This window comes from Manis javanica, chromosome 10 (assembly GCF_040802235.1).
Source record: "Manis javanica isolate MJ-LG chromosome 10, MJ_LKY, whole genome shotgun sequence".
Taxonomy (NCBI): domain Eukaryota; kingdom Metazoa; phylum Chordata; class Mammalia; order Pholidota; family Manidae; genus Manis; species Manis javanica.
Window position 1 is genome coordinate 25,282,100 of NC_133165.1, and position 24,226 is coordinate 25,306,325.

Sequence of the window (24,226 nt, forward strand, 5' to 3'; positions counted from 1 at the left end):
TGTATTTGAAGGTTGCTAAGAAGGTAGACCTTAAGGTCCCATCACAAGAAAATTAATTGTAACTATGTGTGGTGATGGATATTAACTACACTTACTGTGGTGACCAGTTTGCAATATACACAAATATTGTTATGTTTACATCTGAAACTAATATGTTATGCATCAGTTATACCACAATTTTTAAAAGGACGGAGATCCCAACACCTGCTCCAACATGCATGAACCTTGGGGACATGAGGCTGAGTGAGATGAGCCAGTCACAGGAGCACACACACTGTGATCCACTTACAGGAGGCCCTTGGAGGAGTCACATCCACAGGGACAGACAATGGGTGGTGGAGGCCAGGGGCTGGGGTGGGGGGTGGGGTGGAAGGATGCTCAGTGGGGACAGAGAGTCAGTGTGGGGAGAAGGACAGGCCTGGAGATGGTGGGGCTGCTGCACAGCAGTGTGATGTGCTTAATGCCCCTGAGCTGCATACTTTAAATGTACAACATTTACATTTTATATATATTTTACCAGCACAACAAAAAATTCTTTTTACCCCCCCAAACCAGGTGGGCTGCTGCCCTTGGGAGTGGAAGTGTCTGCCTAGCCCACTTCTCAGCCTTCTGCAAGCCACCTGCCTGCACAGGGGACCCTCTCCTAAGCCTGGTCAAATTCCTGAGATTCCTCCCCACCAAGGTGTTTCTGTTCTGGCCTACATCAATTTCTGAAAAGTCACCTCTGCCTTGAGGCCTTCCAGGGTTGAGTGAGGAGCTCCTGCTCCAAATTCATCCCCTTGACTTTGCAGGCAGACGCTCTAGTCCCCAGCCAAGCTGCGAGGATGGGTCCCGAGGTCACTGACACCCATACATCCCTGGATCCTGGCTCTGGAAAATACACCTGGAGCCACAGCATGTCCAATAGCACCTGTGTAGGGTCTGTACTGAGCCCAGACGGCCTCATTGGAGGGCCTCATCCAACTGCCCCAAAATTATCACCCACACCCCAACCCAAGAAAAGAGCCGAGACCCCAGGTCCTTCCAGAGCTTCAGGCCTGAGGCTCAAAGGTTAAACCCTGATATTGTTTTAATTAGGAGGCAGCTTGGAGGAAGTACAGAGATGCCTCCTCCTGCTGGCCCCAGCCCCCCAGGATGGAGATCCCCACCCTGAGCATCCACTCACCTACTGAGGCCTATATGAGAAAAATCCTTCTGGGGGCTGTTAGGGCCCCATGTTCAAAGGTGAGGAGCCCACTTCTGGGGCAGATAAAGGGGAGGGTCTGAGAACTGGTCCTGTCGGGGCTGAAGGACCCCCCAGACTGCCCCCTCTCCCAGGAGCCCTTGCAAGGCCAGCTGGCCAAGTCTTCCCAGGTGTACCCAAGGCCCCCAGGCCTGGGAGGCAGAGGTGGCCCGGGCCTGCTCTGCTGTCCTGAGCCGGTGCCATGAGGACCCTCACCCTAGCAATGCCTGGCTCCTGGCTGGCTGTGGCCAGAAAGAGCAGCCATGAGCCATCTGTTTGCTGGTATTTTGACACCGGCAGAATACAGTTACCCCACACATACCCTGTCAATGCCAGAATGGCCCCTAGTCACCCCTCTGGGCCACAGTGGGCATGGGAGACCTTGGCAGTACCCCATAGGGGCACAGGACATGGACAGACCAGGTGCACTTCAGCACAGATGCAGACCATGGGCAGGCATGCCATGGGGTCATAAGTGGGGAGGCAGGGTTGCGGGCCTTGGCCCCCAGCAGCCCTGGAGCAGGGAGAAGGCCCGAAAGGCACCATGGGCAGGGCTGGGGCCTCAGAAGACCTGGTCTGCCTCTGAGGCACCAGGTCCCCTAAGATGGCTCAAGTTCTCAAGGCCTCAGTTTCCCTAGCTGTAAAATGGGCAATCAGCCACAGTGTGCCTGATCCACAGGACTACCAGACAGGCAAGGACCAATTCTAAAAACCAGAGGCTTGGTGCAGTGCTAGGAGGGCTGGGCTGGCAAGAGCCAACAGCTCCAGGGCCCAGCATGCCTGCCTCAGAGCAGTGGTGTCTGGACTGGGTGGGGTGGGTGCGCCTAGCATGGCAGCACCCACTTCAAGGGGGCAGCACCACAGGGCCCAACATGACAAAGCAGGTGGGGGGTCAGGCAGAGGAGCCTAGAAGGCAGCTCTTGGTCCAAAGAAGCTGCTTCTGGGCAGTGTAGCCAGGAAGGAGAGGGACAGGACCGGCTCTCCCAGCCCTCAGCCAAAGCCTGAGAGCTGAGCTTGCTGACTGCCCTTTCTCCCCTGGCCTCTCCCTGGCACAGCCAGCTTTCCCCCACAAGTGGAAATACAGCTCTGGGCAAGGGAGGTGGCAAGTCTGGAGCAAGCTGGCTCAGCTGCAGGATCATGCACAGCGGGGACAGTGACGTGGCCCCCACTGCACTGTCTGGTGGGCCCTGCAATGCCCAGAAGGTGGGGAACAGGCCACCTCAGCCAGAGAAGCAGTCACTGCCTTGCCTGGGACATGCAAGCTTCTGGTGTGGCCTCTCCACGGACCTGGGGTGGGGCTGCCAGAGACCCCTCCCAGTCCACCGGGTGGGCGACAGGCAACAGCAAAGAACTGCAAAATAGGGGTGCCCAGAGGCTGCATGAGGTGCCTCCATGGTGCATCAGGTTTGCTCTGAGGGGCCCCCAGTGGAGCATCTGGTGTCCCCCTGGAGTGCCTGGGGACAGCCCCTGAGTGAGGCCACCCTCTACCCTGGGGGGCATGAGCAGGTGAACCTCATGACTGTTCCTACACAGACCCCGCCCCCACCCCACAGGGGACCAGCCCAGGGCTGCCCATTCAGGAGCAGCATCCTGCTGGTCCGCGCACAGCCTCTCCTCTTCCTGCCAACCCAGGGAGAGGAGCTCCAGGAAGAGCAGGGAAGAACCCCAGGACTCCGGCGCCTTGTCACCCCAGGCGGGGCCGCCCAGGAACAAAGTCCAGGAGATGCCTGCTGGGACAGTGGGTGCTGCTGGGACGGTGGGTGCTGGTGGGATGGAAGCCTTTTCCACGCCGCACCTGCCCCGCGCCCCACCCGGCTGGACACCTGCCGCAGATCCGCTAGGTGGCGGGGCCGGGGCGCCTTCCCCAGTGGTCCACGTGGAGGCGGCAGGGGCTTCCTACCCCCGCTCTCGCGCCCTGCAAGAGGGCGGCTCCGGTGGGGGCCCATGACGTCATCCCCAGATGGCGGGGAACCAGGCGGACCCCCATGCCCAGGCCCAGAGGACGCGGGCCGACTCTCCCTTTCTCTCCCTGCAGCCTGCCGCCCGCTGCCCGCCGCGATTTCCCCTTTCTCAGCGGAGCCGAGGTTTCGCAACGCGACGGCGGTCCGCGGGTGACAGCGAGACACGCAACCCAGGGGGAGGGGAGGAGGCGACATAGCCACAGGCCCAGGGCCGCGGGGAGGGACGTGCAGGTCCTTGCAGGTGCGCCCCGGGCCCGCGCCGCCGGCCGCGCAGGCGCTGCAGCAGCCCTCCGAGTCCGCGGGGCTAGCCCCCAGGCCGGCGCCAGCCTCGCTACCCACCCCGGCAGCATCCACCGGGCCCCGCATCCCCCACCCCGGCCGCATCCACCGGGCCCCGCACCCACCCCGGACCCTCACCTACTCGGCCGCATCCACCGGGGCCCCACCCACCCCGGGGGCACCCGCCCGGGCCCGCACCTACCCGGGGCGCCGCAGTCCGCGCAGCGCGAGTTCCCCGGCCGTTGGAGCAGCTCCAGGACGGCCCTCCGCCGCTCCTTGGCCATGGCTGCGATGCCGCCCGCCCGCGGGGCCGGGGCCGGGACCCGGGCCCGGGTCGCGAGCGTCTGCCCCTCTGAGCTAGGGCCCCGCGCAGCCCGCCCGCCGCCGCCGCCCCTGCGCCATCCTGGGCGGCCTCAGCCCGCGCGCCGGTTCCGCATTCCTGCCGCCCGGCCCGGCTCCGCCGCCGCCGCCCGTGTCGCCGCCGCGGCCGCCGAGCGTGTGCCGGCGCGGGGCCCGGGGCGCACGGCGCGCTCTGGCCGGCACGGCCCGCGGGCGGCCCCCAGCGGCGCGGGCGGGTGAGCGGCCTCCTTCCGCGGCGCCCGGCCCCCAGCCCGCGCACCCTGGGACGCGTCCAGGAGGCCTCCCCGCCGCCCACCCATCCAAGCGCAATGCCACCAGACACACTGGGGGGTTCTTGAGCGAGCCAAGTAGCTGCCGGCTTGGTGGGATCCTGCGTGCAGTCCTTCGGCCGGGAGCAGATGGGACACCTGGGGAGGTGAGGACGGCAGCGCCTTGCCCAGTGGTCCTGCTAGGAAGGCTGGCCAAAGGAGGGGGCGTGTGCCAGGTGCTGGCGACCAGGGCTCACACCATCCTTGTCCTGGGAGGAGACAGCGGTGACAAGCCTGTGTCCTGGGCACTCAGGCGGCCCCCCTCCCACCATCCTTGGCAGGGACAGGACAGGGTGGAGCTCAGTTGCCCTGGATAAAGCCCTCCTGCATCAGGAGGCATTGGAACCAGGCAGGAGGGTGACATGAGGAGGCGTGGAGGTGGCCAATAGCAAGGATGTGCCCTCTGCACACATCTGCATTTTCAAGCCCTCTTCCATTTTCTTTATGAATTATGGATGCAGCCGTACATCCCATTAAACACACAATGTAATGGTACTGACTGAAGAATGGCTGTCACCCCCCAACCCACCAGGGTGTCCTGCATGGTGGCCCCCTGCCTGTTCCTCCTCATCTGCCCCTGGGCTTTTCGTGGCTTGGCTGGTTGTTTCCACTCACTAAACCTCACACACCCTCCACGTTCCTCCCTGTTTGGTGGCTGTGCTCTGGTGGAGGCAGTGGGACCATGGCTTGTTCACAGCCACTGGCTGAGGCCCATCAGAATCTCAGCTGCCGCCTTGCGAGTGTGTGGGGGACTTCCAGCAGCAGCGACGCCAGGCGCTGGGCGGTGACGGACCCCGCCAGCTTGCCCTCCGGGGAGGCTGCACAAGCTGTGTTTCACTGGCTCAGGAGCTTCCATCTTTCAGGCAGAATGTGGCAACTACCTCGAGGTGCACTTCTTACCACAAGTCCTGTGCACTGCGTGGCTTGACTGGCCACAGGCTGGAGCCTTGTGGGTAGACAGGTGGTGTTTTTGATCTCCGGGACCCATGCCGGGGTTAGAATCTGCCCCACAGTATTCGTGTGAGAATGTCACTTAGCAGAGTAATGGCAGTAACGACCTACAGCCAGAGGAGATCCCGTGAGCCTTTGGTCAGGCCCCTTCCCTGTACTTCTCCACCTGACCCTCACTTTACAGATGAGGGAAGGGAGCAGCTCCATCACTTGTCAAGGCCACACCTGGCTTATGCATTGCAGGACTGGGATAAACGAACCCCTATAAAAAGAGCCACACCCCGTAGGAGGGCAGGTTATCCAAGGGCCCGGAAAGGCCTCGGAGGAAGAGTGGGCAGAACAGCAGGGGCTTCCATCAGCGGGACCACCCTGTTTGTTGGGGACCTTTGCCTTCTCTGTCTTCCCGTCTGACTGAGGAGGCAATGACATTGTCCAGGACGGAGGTGAGAGTAAGGATTCGAGGACAGACATGTCAGGCCAGAAGGGTGTTCTCCGAGGAGGAGAGCTGTGAGATTGAAGCCCATGGCCCACACCCCCTGCCCCCTGGCCCGGCTTCTGGGTGGCAGTGCAGCCATCCTGGGGTCCCTGTTGGGCCCACTGGCTGTGGCCAGGGCTGGAGTGTATGCGCACAGGACTCACACCGAATCCAGAAGGTGACAGTAGAGCCCAGGATGGGCTAGATTCAGACCAGGGCTGGCCAAGGGCCACTCAGGCTCGAGGGTCTGGTGAGGGGGCTGTACCAGTGTTCCTCCAGCTCCTGCTCACTACCACCAGCCAGCAGGCCCTGCAGGCCTCTGTGCCTCCTGTCCCCCTGCCCTCTCATTCCCCTCTGTTAGCTGTCGCTGGTCTGAGGGCTGAACCTAAGGCTCCCAACCCAATCACTCTACCACCTTCTGAGCCTGAGCAGGGGCTAAACAGGGCCTAGGGCCCACCCACCATGACACTCAGCTATGCAGAGCAGACCTGGGTGCTGAGCTCCTTGAAGGCAAGGTCAGTCTTCTCTGGCTCCCCTCTGAGAGTCTGAAAAGCTGGTCCACAGGTAGATGGATGGGTAACCGGTCCCCTGGGCCTGCAGCTGCCTGTGGGGAGGCACCTCAGCACAGGCCAGGCTGACCCTCCCCAGTGGAGGCATGAAATGGACTGAGGCTTTTGGGCCAGAGCCAGGCCTGGGCCTGTGGAGGATGTGGGCCTGCCCTCAGCCTGGCGCCTGGCCTCTCTAGCAGAGTAGCCACTTTCCAAGGGCCACTGACAAGGACACTGCCAGGCTCCCTTCCCTGTTGACACACAGCTTGTTACCACTTCCCTCTTGAAGCTCTCCCAGACTGCCCAGGCAGAATCCCCCAGATAAGGAGACAACCCCGAGGATGCCAGTGGAGCTTCCAGCCCCCAGCCCAGAGCCTTGAGATGGCCAGGCCCAGAGCCTGGTGCCCACGTGCCCTTGAGGAGAACATAAAAAAGTGTTTCATTTGTCAACCAGATGGCGTCCTGCCAGCTGGATTTCTAAGCCTTCCCAAGCAAGCACCAATGTGACCACCAAGAAACTGCTGGGGCAGCCCCAGTAGGGTGCAGGCAACCAACCTCCTGGTGAAGTGAGCATGAGAAAAGCTGGGCTTCCCTCCAGGCTCAGAGATCCCGTCCTGGGCAGCCTGATGCTGGGATGCCAGCCTCATAGGACACATGCTCAGCTGGCCCTCTCGTCGGGGCCGTGCCGCTGGGGGGAAGACGGCAGGGCACTCTGGGCATGAAGTCCAGGCCTGTCACCGTCCCACACTGAAGAGCAGCCCCGGGCTTCCCAGGGGACCTAGGATGTAGTGTGGGCAGAGACTTCAGCCCCCCAGGGAGCCAGGCTGCTCTCCGAAGGGGCAGGCACACTCTGCTGAGGCTATGGTGCGGCCAGGATGGGAAACTGACGCTGGGAGGTGAAAGTAGATGGGGCTCAAGGGCAGAGGCCCAGCCGTGGCACCTCCCAGCAGGCAGTGAGGTTTGCTCCAGGGCAAGGGAGCCACGCCAGGTGCCAGCTGGAGGCGGGGGCCCCAGGGCAGGGGACTGGACTGCTCTCGCTGCCCCAGGCTCCCCCCAGCCCCAGGCCTGCAAGGTCACAGCTCCCCATGGGATCATACCTCCTCCCTCCTCCCTGGGAGGGCAGGGCCAGGGGAGATGCCCTCTCTGCCACCTCCTTCTAGCTGGTGGGTTCCACACACTTCTGTTCCTTCAACAAATGGCTGAATGAGCACCTACTGTGCACCATGCCCTGCAGTCACCAGAGTTGGACAGAGCAGGGAGGAAGGCCACCAATGTGTTGGGGAGCACGGGGCAGGGGTGGCTGAGCTGGGGGTCACAGGGCAGCCCTGTTGCAGGCACCACCCCTGAGCAGAGACACCAGGAGGAGTCCCAGTATTTCCGGCCGAGTGTAGGGCCCTGAAGCTATGGGGAGGCACAACCGGGTCTGGAGGGGCTGGGGCAGGAGAGTGACCACCTCTGCCCTCAGGAGCCTCCCAAGGGACAGGGTGGGCAGACCCAGGACTCGGGCTCTGTGTCCGCAAAGAATGCAGGAGAGGGCCAGAGATGCAGCAGGGGCAGTCCACAGTGCAGAGGGCCTGAAGGGGGGTCGCGGGAAGGGGCAGGTGGGAGTCCGGAGGCAGGACAGAGGGCTGTGGGGGCTCCTGGCAGGCGAGGAGGAAAAGCCAGCTCTGAGAGAAGGGCTTGGTGTGCTTGGGCACCCCCGGTGGGGTGTGGGCCACCAACCTCCTGCCACCATCAGCTCTTTGCCTGACACCTGCTGTCTCCAAATCCTGAGGGCATTCTGTGTACATAGAGGTGGCATCCCGCCTGGGACAGGGGAGGGTCAACCCCAGCCCAGAGAAGGGGCCAGTGTGAACCCAATGCCCCCCACCTATGACCCACACAGCCCCAGCACACGCGTGCTTGGCAAAGGCTCAGAAAAACTCTCAGGCCTGGCTATCTGGGAAGCTGGGCCCTTCTGTTCCCGGAGCTGGCACTGACCCAGGCCCTTCTCCTTGGCAGCTCGGAGGAGCCTGCCATCTAAGACGGGGAGCAGATGGGGGCACCTGGGGTTGCCCAGCAGAGGGTGCCCCCTGCCCCACCAGCACCTGCATGGCAGGATACCTTCACCTTAGAGACCGAATCAGCCTTGACCCCAGCACGGGGCAGGGAGTGGGCACTGCCTAACTGAACCAGGCCCTACCCTCAAGCCCTTCCCCAACACAACTTAGCTAGGGCTGAGCAACCTCAGGGTTCTGGAGTGGCGCTGGGCAAGGTGGGAGCAGAGCAGGAGCCAGGCCCAGGCCCACCAGCTCCAGCCCAGAACCATCCTGGGCCTCCCACCCTCCGGCTCTCACCAGGGAGGGCCAAGGCCATGTCCTCTGCCTTCGCCCTCCATCCTCCCAGGGCTGCTCTGGGCCGGACGCCAGAGCGACCCCTACAGGTGTTCCAGGAGCAGGGGAGTGGGCGTCAGTGCCTGAGTCGGCCCTCGTGTATGCCCAACTGCCAGTGTGGGAAAGCGCAGGGAAGGCCAAGTTAAGGTGCGGGATCCTAGGGAGCCGGCCCCCAGGAGGGTGGAGACAGCAGGGTAGGGATAGGTTAGGCTGGGGACAGTTTCTGTTTCAAAGTAGAGTCCTCACCCAGGGCCACCCCACAGCCTCAGCAGCTGGCCAACCCCTCCTCAACCCCACAAAAGACCATTTTCTCCTCCCCAAGAGCATGCAGGGAATCCAAAGGGAAGACGACTTGGGCAGCAGCCTTGCTTGGCACCCTATCCCGAAGCCCTGCAGGCAGCCTCGGGAGGCAGGCGCGGAGCAGGCTGTGCCCTGTCTGGGCCCAGGGGCCGGGCTCTCTCCCTGGGAGAGTGACTGCCAGGAGCAGCAGGCAGACAGGGGCAGTGAGCAGCACAGCACCGGAGGCCCAGGGCAGCCACCTCCCTAGGGCCTAGTGCAACCAGCAGGGATGTCTGGCTGCCACTTCCAGTCTCTCCCGCAGGTGTGCAGGGACATGCACAAGGCTGGCTGTGGCTGCTGGGGTTCACTGTTCCCCTGGGCCCCGTCAGCAATGACACCAAGCAGAGGTTTGAACTGAACTCAAAGAAACTCACTCTTGAATAACTCTTACAAACCAATGAAAAAGGACAAGTGACGCAACTGAGCAGCAGGTGAGGGGCCTGGGCAGACGCTGCTACGGACATGTAGATGGTTGACACACAGGTGGCCGCCATCGGTCACAAAGCGTCCATGTGCTCCCCCCCCAGTCACACGCCAGAGAAATGAAACACACCGTCACACACAGCCGTGCCCAAGCACCCACAGCAGCTGTGGCTGGCAGGTGGATGGTGTGTCCCCACTCCGGACAGCTACCTGGGTATGAGGAGCAAAGCAGGGCCTGGGCCTCAGCACATGACGCTCAGCAAGACACACCTGTCCCTAAGGACACACTCAAGTCTCCCAGGTCCAACTCACACGAGCCCTTAGCCCCAGAAGGGGTCTGTCCATTGTGCTTGAATATGCGCCTGTGCTCTGGACCCTGGGCTGAGGCCCCGGCCCCACTGGATGAAGGGTCCTGCTTCCCACCTTCAGCAGCCCCAGGAGAGGCTGACATCATGCCCTTGACAGGTGCAAAGGCTGAGCCTAGGAGGCACCGGGCCACAGAAATCACGAGGCTGGTCTCCAGAATCAGACCACAGACCCATCTGAGGACAGTCAAGCACAAGGGACCCACACCCAGATGAGGTGGCCGAGAAGCCTGCAGCCTCACAGAGGAAGGTGTGGATGCACATCACGGTCCACTGTGCTCCAGCACTCAGGAGAGCTGCCTGCCTCTGAGGTGGGTCTGCCCGCAGGACAGGCCTCAGGCATTGTGAGGGCACCAGGCTTGTACTTACCAGGGAGGGTCCATGTCTGCCCCCACCTGTCCTCTCTCCCTCCCCTCCCACAGGCCCTGTACCACGACTGATGCTCCGCTGAGAGGGGGATCCTGCTCCCTCCTCAAATCTGCCCCAGTGGAGTGCTGGCAAGACCCCACGTGCCTCTTGAGGTGCTGGTGCAAAGGGATGAAGCTTCTACCCAGCACTCTGCCTCCATCTCTTCTTGGGGGCCCGAGGCCATGCCGCCATGCCGCAGGGCATAGTGGGGTACTGAGGCAGCTTGTTGGGCAGGCGTGCGAGTGAGCAGCCTCCAGGGACGAAGCCTCACTGCCATGGGGCAAGACCAGCTGCTGAGCACAGCAACCCCAGGGCGTTGGAATGGTGACTACACAACGCCGCTGTTCAAAGCTAAGTCTGGCCTGCAGCCCAGTGAGGGCTGACCTGCATGGGGTGGTCCAGGCCTCTCTCTGGGAAGGATGGGACTGCTGTCCCCAGCTCCCACATCTACCCCTTGCAGCCTCTGCCTGGGACATGAGCTGTGTGGAGCTGGATGGTGAACCCCTGCCCGTTGCTGGCTCCCTGGGAGGCAGGCATGTGGCAGGCACCTGTTCCATGCTGCTCTGACCTGAACGGGGAGGGGACGCAGGGTGGTGGGTATGGGCAGTGGGGGCCAGGGGTGTTGAGCCTCACCTGTCTCTGAGGCCTGAAGTTCCCAGCCCGGCTGCTGTGTCAGCTCTGAGGACTCAGGGGTGCACAGCCCTGTCACACCTTTAGCTCCCAGGCGTGAGGGCCATGGTGCCACACTTCCCACCAGGTGACCACCCAATGCAGAGCCACCACGGGCCAGCAGGGGTCGCCACGCCACCACGTTCTGCTCGTGTCTGGCTGACCCTGCAGGTCAAGGGAGGAAAGGAGAGCAGGTTTCCTCTGGGTGGCCAGCCTCGCCCCTTCCCCACCCTAAATTACTGGGCTTTTGTAATTCGGTGGCACAGTTGCAACCCCACAGACCAACCCTAAATCCCCACAGTGGTGACCAGCTAGCACTTTCAGAAGGACTGGAGGGCAGATGCTTCTGGGTGTCCCCAGCCCAGCCCCCACATGCATCCAGGGCCCTGGTGTTCCTCCAATACCACCTGCCTGCCAGGAGCCCTGGAGGGAGGGCCTGCTGCTCCACTGAGGCAGGGGTCACGGCTTGGGCACTGCAGACGCAAGCTCCGTCTGCTGGCACCGCCTGGGTCCTGCAAGCCCAGGAGGAAGGGACCAGCTCCTCCTCCCGCACCCTGCAGACAGTGGAAACCACCACACAGGGGCAGATGCTGCCCAGGCTCCTGCCTCCTGAGCGCCCAGCAAACACAAGGCAGTGGCCTTGGGCTCCCTAAGGCCTTGGGGCGCCCTGTGGGGCAGGGTGGGAGCAGCCACGAGGCCTGTTTCCTAAGGAAAGTCAGCAGGAGGGTGACGGGCTTCCGGACCATCCCCAGGAGCCAGGATCAGCCTCTGCCCAGGCCGCCCCTTTTCTGGGAGGCTCCCCTCGCTTCAGACGCTCAGTGTGCAGCTGTGAAATCTGATTCCGTCCCAGAAGGGTCTGCAGATATGTAACATCACAGTATTAGGACAAAGTCACATGTTTCATGGCCTGGCAGAAAGTTCTTTTAAAGTCTCTTACAATAATAAAATCCTTGCTTTCTCATCCACAAATACCTGTCTAATCTCACTGAGACAGAATCAAGGCACCAGGTGGCTGGAATGAGACATCACAGCTTCGAGCTCTTTCCCCGCCTGAAGGCCAGCGCACAGCGGGCACTTCACTCGTGGCTGGTTCTGTGATCATGCCCGAGGCTTCCTGGGGGAAGTGAGCCACATGGTCCCGTCCCCAGCCAGGCCCACTGCTCGGCCAGCCCCACGCCTTAAGGGACGGCCCACACATAAATTGGTGTGGTTTTACCAGGAAAAGTAAGATGGGCTGTTATGGACAGTATGAAATACAACCGCAGCACGTGACTTATAGGTGACACAAATGCACAACTAAACATAATAAGCTTTTTAAAATTATTTGATTGGTTCTATAAAAGTGATTTATCTTATTAAATGTAGTCATAAAGAAAAATCAGAGGAAAGCCACACATCATCACCCAGTCCGTCACCCAGATGGACACCGTGGATGTCCATTGTACAGGACTCCAAGCACCTCTCACGTTTACAGAGAACCAGAAAAGTCTAGAAGAACCGCCAGGATAGGGATGTTGAGCTCTGACTCTCTGGTCCTGTTCAAGCACATGTCCAGCTTCTGTGTCTTTTGCCAGCAGGAAGCAGCCGTACCAAAGATCCCAGAAAAGTCTGGGATTTAATAAACTCAGCCCTGAGAAAATGTGAAAATGTGACCAGTGACTGGATTGCTGTGGATAACCCCACGAACTCTGCAGCCGTCCCAGCACATATCCCCTGGGGCAGGACTCAACTGCTTTCTGGGCATGTGCTGAGCTATTCAGCACCCAGCCACTCAACCCGAGGCACATACGCCCCCCAAATCACTCTGGAGCTCTCCCCGGTCTGGGGGTGTGGTTGCAGAGTAGTGGCTCAGGAAGTCCACGTCTTTGTCCCTGGAACCTCGAATCTGACTTTGCTGATGAGATTAAGGCTCCTAAGTGGAGAGGTGGCCCTGGGCTTTCTGGGTAGGCACTGTCACCCCAATGGTCCTTATCAGAGGACGGCAACGGGGCCAGAGTCTGAGATGTGGGACGGACACTGCAGGCCAGCTTTGAGGATGGAGAAGGGCTTGGAGACATGGCGTCTCCAGATACTGGAGACCAACCCCTGAACTGTGGAAGGCAGGCAAACAGACCTGTTTCAGACTGTGACCTGCAGAACGGATACAGCAAATGGTGTGTCTGAAGGTTCGATCTACAGTAACCTGGTGCAGCAGGAAACACAGGTACAGGCTGGCTACTTCGGCAGAGAGACCACCTGCTGCTGAAGGTGGGAGGGACACGGCTGGCAGTCAGGGAGGCTGCAGCCCTGTGCCCCAGGCTGCCTGGTGCCCTGGGTCCCCCGCCACCCCTGCCCTGAGCTGGAGAGCCAGGCCTGACCACAGCAGCCTGACTTCAACTCATCTCCTGCCTCAAGACACTTGGCCGGTGTTCTGGAAACCACCTTTGGGCGCCTCTGAGTGACGGTGTTGGCTCGTCATGCCACAGGCGGGAAATAAAGTGCAGCCCTGACTGCAGGCCAGGGTGCCTATAGGGGGGCGGCAGGGACACACGGGGCAACAGACCTGGGGAACCAAGGTGATTCAGGAAGCTGCTGCCCATCGTGCAACGGTGCGCTGGCCTCGCCCCCCACCTCCTCTCCTGACTGGCCAGGACCATTTATGCCAGCATCATCCCTATTTGCAATTCACTGGGTGTATCTCAAAGTGAGAATTTACTCCATCATGTGTAGAGGAAGTTCAACTACACAGGGTTTAATGCAAAAAACAGCTTTTCAATTTTTCATTCTGAAATAATCTTGGACTTCCAAGAAGCTGTAAAAATGGGACAGAGCTTGTATGCCCAGCTTCCCAAGTAACACCTTAGGTCCTCAGAACAATAGTCAAGTGTTCTGCAGACCCTCGGGCCTCACCACCTGCCCGCCATCGTCCTGCCTAGCCCAGACCCACATGGCAGTTAGGGACTGTCTGCTCTGCCCTGCTGCTCCAGAGCAGCACCTCAGCATCCTTCAGGAACTTGGCCTTCCTGAGGGCACTTCTTGGCCTTCATTCTGGAGAACAGACCTCACTTAGGTTTGCCCAGGGTTTTTCCATTAGCTTGAGGCTTTGCGTTTTTGGCCAGTTATTACCAGTGATGCTCAGGATGTCAGACGGCACTCACTGTGGGCCAGCCTCACCCAGTGGTGACCACCTGGCTGGGAGGTGGCCTTCCCATGTGATTGCCAAGCCCTAGAGGGGAGGTCCTCCAGGCTGGGCAGATGCCCCATTCCACACCCACTGTGCCCCGTCTCGGGGCCTGTGGGTGCTCACGTGCAGGTGTTCTCTGCTGTTGGCTGCTCTTCCAAGTTTCTCTCCACGTCAGACTCCACGAATACTGATGCATTCATTCAATCAATCATTTACAGTGGCCTGGATCCTGAGCAGCAATGCATGCTGGGGGCTGTAGCCCATATACTCATTTTGTTGCTCAAATTGCTGGAGATTAGCCACAGGGTGCTCCTTCCCATGGCCTCCCGTGTTCCTCTGCTAAGCCCCTCCATTTCTTCAGCAGTTTACTTTCTGCCACAAGGTGGTCCTTTCACAGCCCTGGTGTCAGGTTCTTGTCAGAGGGTGGAGTCAGTGTCCAAAACCTGCTACTGGTCGCTGGTTCTGAGCCCCCTCAGTGGTCAGAGCTGGGACATCCCTGCATGTGGACACAGCACACACCTGTCTGTCTGCATCCAGCTACCTTTATGCATGCTAGAAAACCACAAGTCCGATATGCCCGGCCCTCCGACCTGCAGTACACCTCTGGTCTTTTCACTGTCAGAATATACAGCTTCCGAATTGTTGCCCACGTGAAAAAAAGATTTACTAGCTAGAGTACAAGAGAGTGTCTGGCTCCAGCTTTAAGGAAACTTGTTTCCAAAGTGACAAGGTGAGTCTGTCCCCCATCCCCGTCCACTGGTGTGAGTTTGCATGTGTCCCCCAGAGGCTGTGCTTCTGCTGGGGTCCATCTGGGTCCCGCCGTCCTGGCCTATAGTCAGAGCACGTGAAACACGACATGGCTCAGGGTCAGCAGTGTGCTAGGGTCCATTCCCATCAGTTTCTGGTTTGTTCTTCCCGATTCCGTGTCTGCATAAATACGTGGGCATTCCCATGGTTTGCCAGTGTCTTCCTGCTCAGCACATGGTGGACATGGACTTTGGACTGTGCTGTTTTCACTGAAGAACATGTTCACAGCATGAGGCCCCCGAGCCAGTCTGGCCCTGTGGCCTCCCCCACTCTCTGCCACATGGGTGGGCCGGCCAGTGTCTGGCATTCGTACATGGGGCAGCTGCCACGGCTGCCGCAATACTTGGCAGTTATGGTGGCTGCGGCGAATGGCCCTCCTCACATGGCACTTTGTACTGTTGAAAAATACAAACAGCTTGACGGCGATTTGGTTTGGTGATAAAAACCAAAGCTTTTCATGAACTAGACGCTAATATGCAGTAAGTCTAAAGCCCAGTTAGAAGCCTAAGACAAGAGGCCAAATATGGAGCAGCGGCAAGCAGCAGGGTAAGGGTGCTGAGTGGGTGCTGTGCTAGGGGAACCGGCCACGGGCAGGGGCCTGGAGTCAGGGAGGGTCAGACCAAAAGCCGCTGCTGCCATAGGGCTGAAAACATGGGGGCCCGTATGCCAAGGGGCCCCCACCACTCCTGGCCAAGCAGCAGAGGGAGGCCGCTCCTGGGCCCAGGCCTGGGTCCCCACCCGCCAGAGCCAAGAGCGCCTCAGCCACCACTAGGGCACTATCCAAGTGGGGACATGGCCTGGATTCACAAAGGCCAGTGGGCCAGAGCCAGGGAAGGCAGCGGTGAGGGCCAGGTCTCTGGGGGTGCCAGGTCAGAGGGCAAATCCCTGCAGATCTACACACACCTAGCACTCTGTTCATGGCTCTGCACACACCCTGGCCACATTTCAGTCACTCTAAAATCTGGCTGAGGGCGTAGATACCTGTGAGGTTTGAGTGACATGTAGGCAGTTCTGATCATAGCCGGGCAGCAGGCTACTCTAAGCACTGGCATGGGAAGGTGACGCCGGGTGTCTGGCACACACTCAGGGGACGGAGCAAGGGCTGGTTGCATGAGTGTGAGTGTGAGCCTTCTCATTGAGTGAACACACTACAGACTGACGCTGTATTTTCCAGAGTTACAGTAAACGAGTCATGAAAGCAGACATCTAGTTTTATAAACAGTCTGATAAAAATCAGAAAACAACCTTCTGATTACACAGATATATGGTATTCAGACAGTACCAGAAAAAAAGAGGAACTAGCAGATTCCAGAAGATCCTCTTCAATTGTACTCTATTTCTGTTTAAGAGCAAAAAGGACATGAACAAGCATTTGAGTACAAAACAAGCTACTTTGCCAGGGAAGGTTCTCAGACAGTCGTGTGGACGACGGACTGAAGCAGAGGCCGCCTGGATTGGGGCTCTGTGCGGCGTATTTATTGTGACGTGTGATCACCATGCACAGGTGGCTCATGCCCACTCTGAGGAGCCTCCCACCTGGCAGGGCCCCCCTAGGAACTCTGCCACATGCATAGATTTAAAGATAAACCTCCCACTCAGGTGAAAGAGAATCTAAAAGAATAATTTTTCAAAACAATCCAAGGAGCTTCAGAACATGAACCATGTCCCTGGATACGAGCCTCACCCACTGAGGTGGGCGTCTGTCTTGATTTTGAAGGACTACCTCCAGGGCCTTCCAAGTCATGCTGCCTCACCAGGGGATGCCAGGTGACAGGGTTAGACCACGGGCTCTGGACCGCATGGAAGACACAGCCTGGTCCTGTCGTCAAACCTGGGTCTTTGCCTCTGACTTTCCGCCCGTCAAATCTCCAAAGCCCAGCTTTTCCAGTGGTTCCTGTGCCATCAGCTGCCTGAAAGAGAAGGTGGGAGCTGTCAGGGCGATGGCAAGAGCTAGGTGCACGTGGGGCCTGGCGGGCCGCTAACTCACTACCACTCACTCCCCAACCACGTCTAAGAATGGACTGTGAGTGGCAGCTGGGCCTGGCCCCTGCATGTCCCCTGTCTCAGGATGGTCAACCCGCGGGAGAGCACCCCAGGGGCTAGGGTAGCCTTGGGCCACACTCTCTTCCCACACCTGGGACCCCAGGGCCTCTCTGCAACCCCCTCCTCCTGGATGCCTGCAACTCTAGATTCAAGGGGGCAGTGGCTGACAGAAGCCATGCACCCTGGGGCATCCACACAGGCTGCACGCAGCCCCCAGGGTACGAGGTGGGGCCAGGACCAGGGAGGGAAGGGGGTGGGCTGTGGCCAGGCTCCCTGTGCACATGCATGTGAGGGTCCAAGGGAGCCAGCCTCATCGTGGCCCCCAGGTCACTGAAGGAGTGACAGACAAGGCGTGACAGACAAGACAGGGCCCAGACAGCCTTTACCTGGTTCTTGTTATCTTACCTGTGACTCAACATCTAGACCTATCTGTGCAGGCTATCTCAGGTTACTCCTGCTCTAGGCCCTGCATGGCCCAGAGCCACAGATCCACAGCTGGCCAGAGGCCCAGTCCTGCGCCTGGTCCCCTCTGTGCCCACCTGCATGCCAGCCTCACGCTGCACCCATTCAGGTCAGAGCCACAAGGCCAGGATGCCCAGCACAGCGCACCCAGAGCCCCCATCCCTCTCCAGCTGCTCACACTCCAAGGAAAAGAACCTGGTGTTTGTTTTGTTCTGCGGGTGGGGGGCTTTCCTGTCCTATGTGGAGGTGAAGGCACAACGTCCCAGCAGGAATTCCATGAGCCCAGGCCTGGGCAAGCAGCTCTCCTCCCAGACCTGTTGGGAGGACTCAGCAGGACCCTCCAGCCCAGTGGCCCTGCCATGCACTGGCCACCACCACTTCTGCTGTTCTCACCTCACACCACTGCAACCACAGCAGGTAAGGACATCCAGGCCCAGAGCTGACGCTAGGGTGAAGCACACGGCGAGTCACCTGAGTCAGACTCAGGGGCCCAGTGTGTGCTGGCCACACTTCTGCAGAAATACAGCTCACAGAGTAATAGCCTGTTATGCAAACTTCCCAAGTGCTCTATAGGCCATCCCATCAAGGAAACAAGATAAGTTTAATAAAACCACTCAAACATGCAGGACTTACTCTCAGAGATGTCAGCCAGGGAGACAAGCACAAGGGAGCACGGATGGGGAGGGGTGTGCACTCGGTCTCTGTGTGCTCAACGATTTCCGTCACAGAAGAATACACTTAAAAATAAAGTCTGCATGTAGGCCAGACTGAGTATGTTGTTTGTGCCCCAAAAGCACGTCCTGAGCTGGACCAGCCGCCTATGGAGCAGCCTCCTGCTCCCGGCCTGGGGCCTGAGGACCATGCCACCTGGGGCCTTTGTCTCTGTGCCTGGGAATGGGCAGCCTTCCCACAGACATTGGTGTCTCCTGCAAGCAAAGTGGCAGGCTCAGCAGGACAGAGGTGAGGCAGGCCAGCAGCCAGACAGCAGGGGAGATGAGCCAGTGAGAACAGACCAGAATGCAGCCAACATGAGGTCACTTCGTGACTCAGTGCAGCTCGTTCGTACGCACCCCATACTCCTCAGGCCACAGCACCACAGTAACCGGTACCTGGCCTCATCCTGACTGTGGCTTTCCAGCAACAGCACCTCACTCCCGCACCCTGGCCAGGAGGCCCAGACTGCATGCCACCAGGCACACTAACAGGGCTGTACAGGCCCTTGCAGTCCAACCCACATGGCCAGACCTGAGCTTTAAACGTTTTCAGAGGCATAGTAAGACAGTGGATCATTCATATGTTTGCTGCTCTTTGCCAACAATACAATCCCGTCTTAACAGTTCCTCGATGAAGAATGTGGCCCATGTGGCCCATGTCTAGCATAGATATAGATGCGTCTAGACCAGACTAGAAGGGCCTGTGTCTTCAAGACACAAGCTTAACAACTTCATTGAGGATGAGAAGCTGAAAGCTTTTCCTTTAAGATCGGGAATAAGACAAGGATGCCCACTGCCCCCACTTTTATTCAACATAGTTCTGGAGGTCTTAGCCACAGCAATCAGACAACACAAAGAAATAAAAGGCATCCAGATTGGCAAGGAAGAAGTCAAACTGCCCTTGTTTGCAGATGACATGATGTTGTACATAAAAAACCCTAAAGAATCCACTCCAAAACTACTAGATCTAATATCTGAATTCAGCAAAGTTGCAGGATACAAAATTAATACACAGAAATCTGTTGCATTCCTATATAGTAATGATGAACTAGCAGAAAGAAAAATCAGGAAAATAATTCCATTCACAATTGCATCAAAAAGAATTAAATACCTAGGAATAAACCTAACCAAGGAAGTGAAAGACCTATACTCTGAAAACTACAGGACACTCTTAAGAGAAATTAAAGAGGACACTAATAAGTGGAAATTCAACCCATGCTCTTGGCTAGGAAGAATTAATATTGTCAAAATGGCCATCCTGCCTAAAGCAATCTATAGATTCAATGCAATCCCTATTAAAATACCTACAGCATTCTTCAATGAACTAGAGCAAATAGTTCTAAAATTCATATGGAACAACAAAAGACCCTGAATAGCCAAAGCAATCCTGAGAAGGAAGAATAAAGCAGGGGGAATTATGCTCCCTGACTTCAAGCTCTACTACAAAGCCACAGTAATCAAGACAATGTGGTACTGGCACAAGAACAGAGCCACAGACCAGTCGAACAGAATAGAGAGCCCTGATATAAACCTAAGCATATATGGTCAATTAATACATGATAAAGGAGCCATGGACATACAATGGGGAAATGACAGCCTCTCCAACAGCTGGTGTTGGCAAAACTGGACAGCTACATGTAAGAGAATGAAACTGGATTATTGTCTAACCCCATACACAAAAGTAAACTCAAAATGGATCAAAGACCTGAATGTAAGTCATGAAACCATAAACTCTTAGAAAAAAATACAGGCAAAAAATATCTTGGACATAAACACGAGCAACTTCTTCATGAACATATCTCTCCAGGCAAGAGAAACAAAAGCAAAAATGAACAAGTGGAACTATATCAAACTAAAAAGCTTCTGTACAGCAAAGGATACCATCAGTAGAACAAAAAGGTACCCTACAGTATGGGAGAATATATTCATAAATGACAGATCCGATAAAGGGTTGACATCCAAATTATATAGAAGAGCTCATGCACCTCAACAAACAAAAAGCAAATAAGCCAATTAAAAAATGGGCAGAGGATCTGAACAGACACTTCTCCAAAGAAGAAATTCAGATGGCCAACAGGCACATGAAAAGATGCTCCACATTGCTAATCGTCAGAGAAATGCAAATTAAAACCACAATGAGTTATCACCTCACATCAGTTAAGATGGCCAACATCCAAAAGACAAACAACAACATGTTGGCGAGGATGTGGAGAAAGGGGAACCCTCCTACACTGCTAGTGGTGGGAATGTAAACTAGTTCAACCATTGTGGAAAGCAGTATGGAGGTTCCTCAAAAAACTAAAAATAGAAATACCATTTGACCCAGGAATTCCACTCCTAGGAATTTACCCTAAGAATACAGCATCCCAGTTTGAAAAAGACATATGCACCCCTATGTTTATTGCAGCACTATATACAATAGCCAAGAAATGGAAGCAACCTAAGTGTCCATTAGTAGATGAATGGATAAAGAAGATGTGGTACATGTACACAGTGGAATATTATTCAGCCATAAGAAGACAAATCCTACCATTTGCAACAACATGGATGGAGCTAGAGAGTATTATGCTCAGTGAAATAAGTCAGGCGGAAAAAGAGAAGTATCAAATGATTTCACTCATGTGTGGAGTATAAGAACAAAGAAAAAAACTGATGGAACAAAACAGCAGCAGACTCACAGAACCCAAGAATGGACTAACAGTTACCAAAGGGAAAGGGACTGGGGAGGATGGGTGGGAAGGGAGGGATAAGGGGGAAAAAAAGGGGGGTGGGCATTACTATTAGCAGACATAATGTAGGAGGGGGCACGGGAGGGTTGTACAACACAGAGAAGACAAGTAGTGATTCTATAGCATCTTACTATGCTGATGGACAGTGACTGTAATGGGGTATGTTGGGGGGACTTGATAATAGGGGGGGGTCTAGTAACCATAATGTTGTTCAATTGTAATGATATAAAAAAAATAATAACTTCACTGTGGCCAGGCGTTTCTAAAAGACATATACAGAAGTAAGTAGGGGTAAAATCCTATCTGGGATTTCAGTGCAGAAGGAAAAAGAAAAGAGATTTTCAGAAAGGGGAAGTGGGAAGCAATGCACAGAATCCTGACACTGAATCTGGGTGACGGTTGTGGAGGTCCAGACTGTCCCCTCCCTGTGCACATCTGTGGACTCTCACTAAAAACAAACCAGAGTTTATGGTCAAAGTAACTGACCAAGTCAGAAACACACACACCCGTCACACTCAAACGGCCCCTGACCAACCAGTGAAGCCACCTGGGGTCCTGGGGCCTGAGCAGCGGCTGCACCCAGCTTCCCACTGCGCTCACCAGGCCTCCGGGGAGGCACCGCTACACACACACCCAGCAGCTCACTCTCAGGGCCCTCTGCAGGTCCTTTGGCAGCAGGCCAGAAGCCCTCTGGAGCAGCCCCTGCCAGGAGCTGATTCAATGAGCTTAGAGGTGGCGGGGGGCCTGCTCACATCCTCCTCACCTGCTGGCAGAGACCAACTTCAAACTCTTCTCCAAAGCACAGCAGCGCCAAGAAGAAACTCACTTAGCTCCTGATTTTTAAAGCTGTATCCGTTTAAAAGACAGTGATTTAAACACACGGATCCCAGCAATGTACTATTTAAAGATGGCAAGAGCTGGACTCTAGGTGGCCCTTTGCCAAACAAATCTAGGCCCCTGTGAGCCTGAATGCGAAAAGTGGGCCCAGGCCCTCACCTGAGAGCCGTACTGCCAAGAAGGCCCGTCACTCTCAAAGTCCCTGATGTCCTCACAGAGCCCTCAACACACCAGTGGGCCTAAACACCACAGCGGGCTTTGCCTTGAGGGAAATGTCTGAGTTTGTTACAGGGAAGACGGAAATTGGGCTCAGAGTGGGCTGGTTCATGTCAACCTGTCTCGTGAGCCTCGTGAGCCTCGTGAGCTAATGAAGGGCTCAGAAGGCAGAAATAAGAGCCCCCGGCCCCACTATATAATCATCTGTTCCTCGCTTTCCTCACTGAGGATTAGAACGGTAGTGACCGTCAGGGAAACCTCCGTGGGTCACCGAAATGCTTTACCCGAGCTCTGGTGAATTCTGCTAAGATAGGAAGGACTCTCACCATTGTCTTCCCTGCCACACACACTCGGAGCAGCTCTGAGTCTCAGCAGAAGAAAACAGCGCCTATTTTTAAGGTCTGAGAATGTGAAAGAAACGTCTATCCACGACCTTCCCATCTTTTGACGGGCTTTCCTGATGCACGATTCTGAAACCTTAACAGCAGGCGCACCCGTTTGGAAAGAAAATTCTCTGAGGAATGCAAATACCACTCAAAACCAGGTTTCCGCGACGGCCGCCAACTCGCCCCGCCGCTTGACGGGAGGCCGCACTCCCCGCCGCCGGCCCCGCGGGCACTCGCCTGTCCATCCGGCACTGCAGGTAGTCTCTCGACTCGTTTCTGCACAGAGCATTTTCAAAGCGACGGTCCCGGAGGCACTTCAAGAACCGCTCTTTGAAGTGCTCGCACTCGCCTGGAACGGGAAAGGAGGCGTCTTTTCTCCGCCGTGGAAGCGGGACGCGCCCGCCCGCAGCCCGGCGCCGCCCTCCCAGGAGCGCGTCCCGCGGGGCCCACCGACGCCCCTCACCGAAGTGGTCCAGCGGGAAGCTGCCCTTGTCCGGGGGCCGCGGCTGGAAGCTCTTGGACCCGAAGTTCATGGCGGTCGACATACCGGCAGCCCCGGAGCCGCCGAGCGCCGTACGCAGGGCAGCCTGCCGAGCACCGAGCGCGTCGAGCGGCCCCTGCCGCAAGCCCCGCCCCTCGCCGCGCGGGCGCTTTCCCTGGGCGCTCAGGCCGCGCAGACTCAGCGGGTGGGTTACCGTGCAACCCTCACAGCCTCCCGGGTCAGAACAGTTACCCGAGGTCCGGCGCCTAGCCCAGGGACGTATAGCTCCAGCCCACTAGGAGCTGGTCCCCCCACATCCCTGCTGCACAGCTCCCGGAATGGACCCCCGCCCCCCACCCCCACCGCGGAGCTAGTCCCGCCGCTTCCCAACAGCCCGTTGACGGGAACCTGCCCGGCTACAACGAGGAGCTCGCAGTTTGCCTGTATCTGTAATATCTGCTCTTCGTAGGATAAGGTCAGCTGGAGAAAAGAAAATGTTCTTTCAAATGGTCCAAATCTCCGAAAAAATTTCTAATGTATGTACTGAAGAAAATCCGCGTGTAAGTCGACCGCCCGTTGAAGCCATGTGGCTCCGAGGTCAGCGGACTCAGCGTCCCGGCTGCTCCAAAGCGCTCGCTGCTGGGAGGCTGAGCGCAGAACTGCTTCTCGGGTGTGAGACCCAGGCGTCCCCAGGGTTGGTTCCTAGGGACCCCCGAGGAGGATCTGCCCCAGGCCAGTCCACTCGCTGGCGTGTGCCTGGCTGTACACGCATCCTGCCCAACCGCCTCCCATCATCACGAGGCATCCCCTAAGGACAGCAGCTATTGGGTTGAGGCCCGTCCTCGTAAGTTCATCTTAACTGATCACATCAGCAATGGCCCTTTTGCCAAAAAAGAGGTCCCGTTCTAAGATACTGGGGTTTAGTCTCAACATATGGATTCAGGACGATGCAGTCCACCCTTTAACAGAATCAGAGTGCATCTGAATAGCTAAGGCCCTGGCAGGCACTTAGGATTGTTGTTATGGCAACAGTAACAAAGCAAAGGATTCAGTGGAGATGCCAGCTTCTCAACAGGGCCCCTTCCAGCCGGTACCCTGGCTGACCACCCCACCCAGGGCCTCCGCTTTCAACTGAGGGAAAGGAGTTCACTGCCCTCTCTACTCACCCTGCTGTCTGGGCTTCTGCCAGGAGCCCCCGCCTCCACCCAGCACTCCCCCCCCCCACCCCACCCCGTGCACCATGAGCTGGAGACCAGCAGGTGGGGCCTCAGCAACACAGAGCTCAGCGCTGGGCATCTGGACGGACTCTCTTCTCCCAGACCCAGCAGGGCCCAGTACCTCCGCTCCCTCTCACATTGGGGCTGGGCTAGAGCAGTTCCTGAGTCCTGCAGAGAACTGCCTGCCTACAAGCCCTAACACCCCACCTGGGGCCTGCCCCTTAGCAAGGCCTGGCATGGGTGACCCCCAAGGCATCCAGTGCCCCTCGCTGAGTCCCCGGCATGCCTGCTCCTCTGCGTGTGAACTACTGGGCCTCTGGGCCTGGGTGTGGGCTTGGCTGTGTGTCCAGTGCTAGCATGGTTGGTGGGCCGTCTGGCAGGAGTCCTCAGAGGGTCCCAGGCTGCTGGAAAAGCTCATTCCAGTTTTCAGGCCTTGATTGGCCTGGGGCTCTGGGCCCACTTAAGACTACAGAGGGAAAATTGCACCTTGTT

The 24,226-nt window shown here is 57.5% G+C and overlaps 2 protein-coding genes across 21 annotated transcripts in view; both read right to left on the reverse strand.

Annotated features, from left to right (window-relative positions):
* The window catches only part of ADAP1 (ArfGAP with dual PH domains 1), a 53,545-nt gene extending 42,882 nt beyond the window's left edge, over positions 1–10,663 (reverse strand). For 4 of the 19 annotated variants that reach the window (XR_005058672.2, XM_073214907.1, XM_073214902.1 and 1 more), the window contains exon 1: positions 3,665–3,934. Coding sequence is in view for 16 of the 19 variants with exons in the window: in XM_073214907.1 (XP_073071008.1) it covers positions 3,665–3,746 (82 nt within the window). In the remaining 3 variants the exon portion in view is untranslated. Of the gene's footprint in view, positions 1–3,664; positions 3,942–4,146; positions 4,170–10,644 lie in introns of those variants that run through there. The other 15 variants (XM_073214915.1, XM_073214918.1, XM_073214912.1 and 12 more) reach the window with 14 other exon arrangements.
* A 5,180-nt stretch (positions 10,664–15,843) lies between these two features.
* COX19 (cytochrome c oxidase assembly factor COX19) lies at positions 15,844–22,834 on the reverse strand. Of its 2 annotated transcripts, none has more exons than XM_073214922.1 (3): positions 22,500–22,834; positions 22,270–22,385; positions 15,844–16,556 (listed from the first exon to the last, which is right to left on the reverse strand). In XM_073214922.1, exons 1-3 carry the CDS (start codon positions 22,579–22,581, stop codon positions 16,476–16,478), a joined length of 279 nt encoding a protein of 92 aa, XP_073071023.1. In that variant the 5' UTR covers positions 22,582–22,834; the 3' UTR covers positions 15,844–16,475. The 2 variants fall into 2 exon arrangements, with proteins under 2 accessions (XP_073071023.1, XP_017511847.1); XM_017656358.3 differs by having other exon boundaries at positions 15,844–16,560; positions 22,274–22,385; positions 22,500–22,826.
* Between the last annotated feature and the right edge of the window lie 1,392 nt (positions 22,835–24,226).